General features: G+C 36.5%; 1 protein-coding gene and 1 long non-coding RNA gene across 2 annotated transcripts in view; one reads left to right on the top strand and one right to left on the bottom strand.

Moving 5' to 3' along the window:
- Positions 1 to 649: 649 nt before the first annotated feature.
- leprot (leptin receptor overlapping transcript) lies at positions 650 to 5,260 on the bottom strand. Its single transcript, XM_015024969.1, has 4 exons — positions 5,144 to 5,260; positions 4,697 to 4,772; positions 2,774 to 2,957; positions 650 to 1,973 (listed from the first exon to the last, which is right to left on the bottom strand). Exons 1-4 carry the CDS (start codon positions 5,157 to 5,159, stop codon positions 1,857 to 1,859), a joined length of 393 nt encoding a protein of 130 aa, XP_014880455.1. The 5' UTR covers positions 5,160 to 5,260; the 3' UTR covers positions 650 to 1,856.
- LOC106941841 (uncharacterized) overlaps positions 5,234 to 5,364 on the top strand; it is a 5,105-nt gene continuing 4,974 nt past the window's right edge. The window contains exon 1 of the long non-coding RNA XR_001423469.1: positions 5,234 to 5,319. This is a non-coding gene — a long non-coding RNA (uncharacterized LOC106941841). The remainder of the gene's footprint in view (positions 5,320 to 5,364) is intronic.

Genomic DNA, 5,364 nt, shown 5'->3' on the forward strand with positions numbered 1-5,364 from the left:
AATTTGACAAAGTCTATTTAAAATATCAACTCTAATCAATTGGTCTGGTTTAAGGTCACTGCGGAGCTGTGTAACATCGGCTGCTGCAAGTAGAACAAATTAAATTATCGTTCCGCAACAGAAATGCTTCCTCCTTTATGGTTACAATAAATTAATGAATGATTTATTGTAACGTCTAAAACTAAACGTCTAACATGTAGTAAACCAGAGGGTTTTTCTCAAAGTTTAAGACATTTTTAAATAAATTATTTTCAAACTATCTTGTACAAAAAAAGTAACATCTTTGGGCACACTCTTACATCTTCAGGTGAGCAAAAGAAAACATGAGAGTGAGTCATAATCTGTCTTGTAAGAAGCTAATTGACATATGCAGTAATGTTTTTAAAGTGGGTTTATTCTGTAGAAAAGTCAACTTTGGGCTTTTTTTGAGAAAAATCATTGTTTTATTTTGATATAAACAATTGCAAAAACAAGCATTTTCCATTTATTCAAGAGGGAAAAAAAGTCCTTAAAGAGACACTGGAAAAGTTAAGTATGTAGGTCACAAAACCTCTAAATAGTGCAACTCTGCAAAAATGTAGTCTGTTTTTCCACTTCCTACAGCGTAAAACACCTAAAAGAATGAAAATAAAAAATAAGAGTCTGCACATTTACAACACAAAGTTTTATTAAATGTTAGAGAACATGATTGGAGCTCATAAAATTACCTCAATGTTCTCCTTAGTGTGTAAGGAAGTTACTATATAAAGAGTAGAAATTCTACCAAGAGAAAAAGTGTCAGTTTTACACAAAATATATTATCTTACCCCAAAACTGCAGATGTGAAGCTAACGCTAAAGAAACAGAACATTATAGAGAACAATAACTACAGTTTTCAATGAGAGGGGCAACACAGTGTTACTCCCATCAAACATGACAAACAGAACATGAGGCTGTAATATTGATTCAAGAGAAAGCAAGTCAAGCATCAGTGATTTCTTTGCTAATTATATACACATCACATAAGGCAGACGGTTATGGATAAGGTCAATGTGGAGAAGTGCACTTGGCTTCAAAGCGTACATTAGCAGAATGAGCTACTCAAATTGCGCAAAAAGAAAAAAAAAAAACATTAAAAAAATTACTAAACCATGATCATTAGTGTCCATTCTCCATTTTTTTCCGTTTGTGAAATGAATCAGGAAACTTTCTCTAGATTGGACAACATGCATCTATTTTTTTTGTTTTGTTGCAGTCGGAAGTGATCTTTGGTGAAAATGTAAACAATTGCGACAGGAAGAGAAAGAAAGAAACAAAAAAGTCTTGAGGAAAAAGAATCCAAAGAGAACTAAGAAACTCCTCAGCCCTGCATCCTAACGTCGTTTAACACCTTCCAACTTTTAAAAGCGAACAGCGCTTGTGTTACGCAAGCCGTGTTTCAGAACAGACAGCAAGCTTCGCATTGTGAATTACAACTTTTTTTTTCCTTTTTGGATCCCATTCGAAAGGAATGGGATCCAAAAATAATAATAAACTGAGGCACAGTGATAAGGATGATAGCTTCGATAAGAGGCCGCTTTGGGAGTTTAAGCTAAGGCAAGCTAAAACACATGAGATATAATGGATAGAGTCGGTGTCTATAGGGGCTGGAGGCCTCGGAGCCACACGCTTAAGGCACATTCATAAGCATAAAAAGCACTGCCTGCTAAATCTAAACCCCCCGATTACCCCAACAAAAGAAAAATCATCTTGGTGAAGGTTTTGTTCTTTCTACACCCTCCCGATTCAGCGCAGAACAAATGTGACCCTCGATCTGCCGTCGCTTCATCTCACTATCCACCTACCCGCCCCATCTGCCCGAGCGGCTTTCACACGCTCTACCACTGCTCCCAGCTGAACTCGTCCCCACCTCCGAAGATGACGAAGAAGCCGAGGATGGTGAGGAAGATGACGGCGTTTCCCGTCATCACCAGGCCGCAGGCGCCCCACTGGATCTGTAAGAGAGCAGACTCGGGTGTAAGCACGCGACACGGCGCCGTGGTCGGCAAAACTTGCTCGTTTGGGATTTTTCAACCTCCAGAGAACATGCTTAGCCGGCCTGTAGGGGGCGCTAGAGAAAAATGTTTTGGCGTTAGAAAAATTTTAAAAGTTTAAATTTATGACTAATTATTATAGTGAATAAAATTAAGAAAATAGTAAAAACTGAAATTGAGAAAACATTTTGTTGGCTGAACTAAATCAAATTAATGGAAAAAACTGGAACTGGAACTATATGATGTGTTTGTAAAATGATCTAAAATATACTGAAATATAGATATAATATTCTTCATTTTTATGTTGATGAATCTATTTATTAGCCTTTCAAACTGATGTGAAATTCATTACTTTTTTCTACACAAAAGCAGTTTACATGCTCTGTTAACACTATTACATAAAAAAACTATTTATTATTTTCTCTTTTTTTGTTTGCATTTTGCCATGTTCCAATCACAAGCTGATAATTGTGAAGACGAAGGAAAATAAAAAATTTAAGAAAAAAAACAAAAACAAATAAAATTCTTTAAAAAATTTTTGCCTCAAGAGAATGTTGCTACAAATTTAATTGGTTTTCTGACTTAAAACTTCATTGAAGCAATTCATCTTTGTGCGTATTCACCTTTTTTTTTTTTTAACCTTGAATGTAATTGTTTGCCATAATTTTTTTTCAGCATGTCCCCTAAAGCCCAGGCAGTCTAACGGGTGTGAGTACTTTGGAAAGGCTCCGGATGCATAAACGCAGGAACAAAGAACTCACCGTACTGTTTCGGGCCAAGACAATGGGGAGCCCAAAAGACGACACCACGATCCCCGTCGTTAAAAAGTAGGCCAGCTCCCTGCATGCATTACTGGACGAGTCGTCGTCACTCAGGCGTCTGGATATGAAGGTTGGGATGGGACTCAACACGTAGAAAATCAGCACAAAAAGCGGCCAGTAAACCCTGTGAGAGACGGAACAGGAGGACAGATCAAACACCAGAGTATTTCCTCTGCGATGAGAAAACATCCCAGTTTGGGGCTGGAGTGAGGCAACGACTGGTAACGACATGTGATCTGTCAGGTCAGTCGTCCCGTACCGAATGCTTGAGGAGCAAACTGTCTAAAACCAAGTTGGTAATTACGTATTTTTTCCGAGAACATGTTGGAGAGACCGAAGCAAAACACAAAGTTCAGAAAGTGTAGAGCTCCAGTCCACCAGTCAACTAATTTCTTATTTTTGATTTGAGAGATGGATGCAAAAAACATGTAGGTTTCAGTTTGAGCTGAGAAGGATTTATTTTTCCAAGCATCTAAGAGGATATTATAAAAGATGACAAGTTGCTTGCCCTTCTGTTATTTGTATGTTTCAACAGTAAAACATATATTCTGCAGCAACTAACTTCAGTTATTTTAATAGTAAGTTACAAATTTATTTTTGAAAAAAAAGAATCCTTTTTATTTTGTTATTTTGGGACACAGTTAAAGGCAAAAAAAAAAAAAAGCTTTTAAAATGACATCTGTCATAATGCTAGAGTGCAAGGCTAAGCTTAGCACTTCTGAAAAAGTCTTTAGATTTTCCTTCTAATCAAAGTAAGTGATGCGTTTTGAACTACGTTTTTTTTTTATTATTTCTTCCAACACAACTAAAAGTATTTTTTAAACTAAAATTACACCTAAAAATGTCTAAATCGTTCATAGATTTCTGAGCTAAATTTGATGGATGTTTGGTTTGAAAGTGATTTACTTGTGCTACTATTTCTTTTGTTTGTTTTGTATTTGTAATTTTCTGAATGCCTACTTTCTACTTCTATTTAGGTAAAAATATAGTGAAGTGCCACTACGCTTACCTGAGAACCATTTTCAGCTCATCTACCCACCTGACACTCAGTCGGCTCTTAAATTCCTATCAGGAAATTAAAATTCTTGCTGCATGTTTTTATGCCAACAACCTTGACAATATTCACAGATCAACTAGTTAATAATAATAATAATCAAATTATTCAGTGCGCAACCTGAATAATTTGGGTTGTTTAACAGCATTTGAGATTTAAATTCATCTTTCCATCTATTTTGTAACTTTCTGCACACTGATATTATCACTGGAACTTGACAAATGAAATTAGTTCCTAGTCAGAATCAGCTTTTCACACAAACAAGGAAGTTGACTTTGATTTCACTTTGCTCCCAACAAGACATTTAAAATATAAATATACTTTTGTCGCTCTTTTTTAAATCTCAGACTGGCAGTACGCTTAGAAAGGTGGGCAGGGAGATGTTGGAGTAGGGGATATGATCTTCATCCATTATGATCGATGGAAGAAATGGTTTGAACTTCCTCCTCTTTGGGTACATAAAGAATGTGTGCTTAGGGCGTCCAAAAGGCTGGCACCGGCCCTGTTGCTAGCAAATTTTTTTGTCAAATGCTTTAAACTGGCTTTTATTTTATTTGTGGCAACAAATAATCTTCTGGGGTAGGCTTGTCACAGCTGAACATTAAATATTCCAGAATGTCAAATTTTGAAATGTTGTGCCCTCCCTAAATTTTAGCATACTTATAATTTGGGAGTCATTTCTAAGTTTTAGTTGGGATGTTTTAATTTAAATAATTTTTCTGAACATACTTAGCCTAACAATTTATAGTTCATGCCGATTTGTTACTGTACAAATGTAAAAATGCAGTAAAGCATGGTGAGCTACATACCCGTACTGTTCCAGTGCGCAGCCCAGAAGAAGAAAAGTCAGTCCGATGGCGCCGCTGAACGAAAGACCAACCAGAGCTAAAAGGAGATATCAGAAATTTAATAACTTGACGGCAATAAATGAGCAGTAATAAATGAAAACGAAAGTGCAACACGCAAAGCTAAATCTTTCCTTAGCTACGGACTCGCTACAATATTTGCTACAAAATATGTTTGCACTCCCAGACTAACGCAGCATAAAAACTAGTAAGCAGTTTACAAAGTCTATATATTTTATATGTGATAATAAATACCCTGTAAAACGTCACACAGTCTACTGATAGTGAAAATGATTCCCGAAAGGTTACAAACAAAAGCTAATAAAGTTTCTGAAGTAGGAGACCGTCAAAACTTATCAAAAACTTAACTGTCAACCCCTGAACCTGTCCAGAAACGTTTCAGCACTGTACCTTTAATCCCAGCCATTGTTATAAATCTGTTAAATGCTCCCTGAAAGATTGTTATTCTCTTCTTTGAATATTGTTTATGATCCGAGGCGTCTTGTCTTGCTGGACGAACTTCCTGCTTCCTCCATCGGGGTTTCCTGAGGCTACGTCACATGACTGTCTTAAAGCGACAGTACCATGTTAGTACCCATCCGCCGTGGTAAACATAATATGACATTTTATAT

The sequence above is a fragment of the Poecilia latipinna genome, unplaced genomic scaffold (assembly GCF_001443285.1).
Source record: "Poecilia latipinna isolate Pla-1442-1.1 unplaced genomic scaffold, P_latipinna-1.0 Scaffold3891, whole genome shotgun sequence".
Lineage (NCBI taxonomy): Eukaryota > Metazoa > Chordata > Actinopteri > Cyprinodontiformes > Poeciliidae > Poecilia > Poecilia latipinna.

Coding starts and splice junctions, on each gene's coding strand:
- leprot (XM_015024969.1), bottom strand. Junction 2,958..4,696: donor TGCGCACTGGAACAGTACGG/GTATGTAGCTCA, acceptor CGTCTCTCACAG/GGTTTACTGGCCGCTTTTTG. Junction 1,974..2,773: donor TCTTGGCCCGAAACAGTACG/GTGAGTTCTTTG, acceptor GCTCTCTTACAG/ATCCAGTGGGGCGCCTGCGG.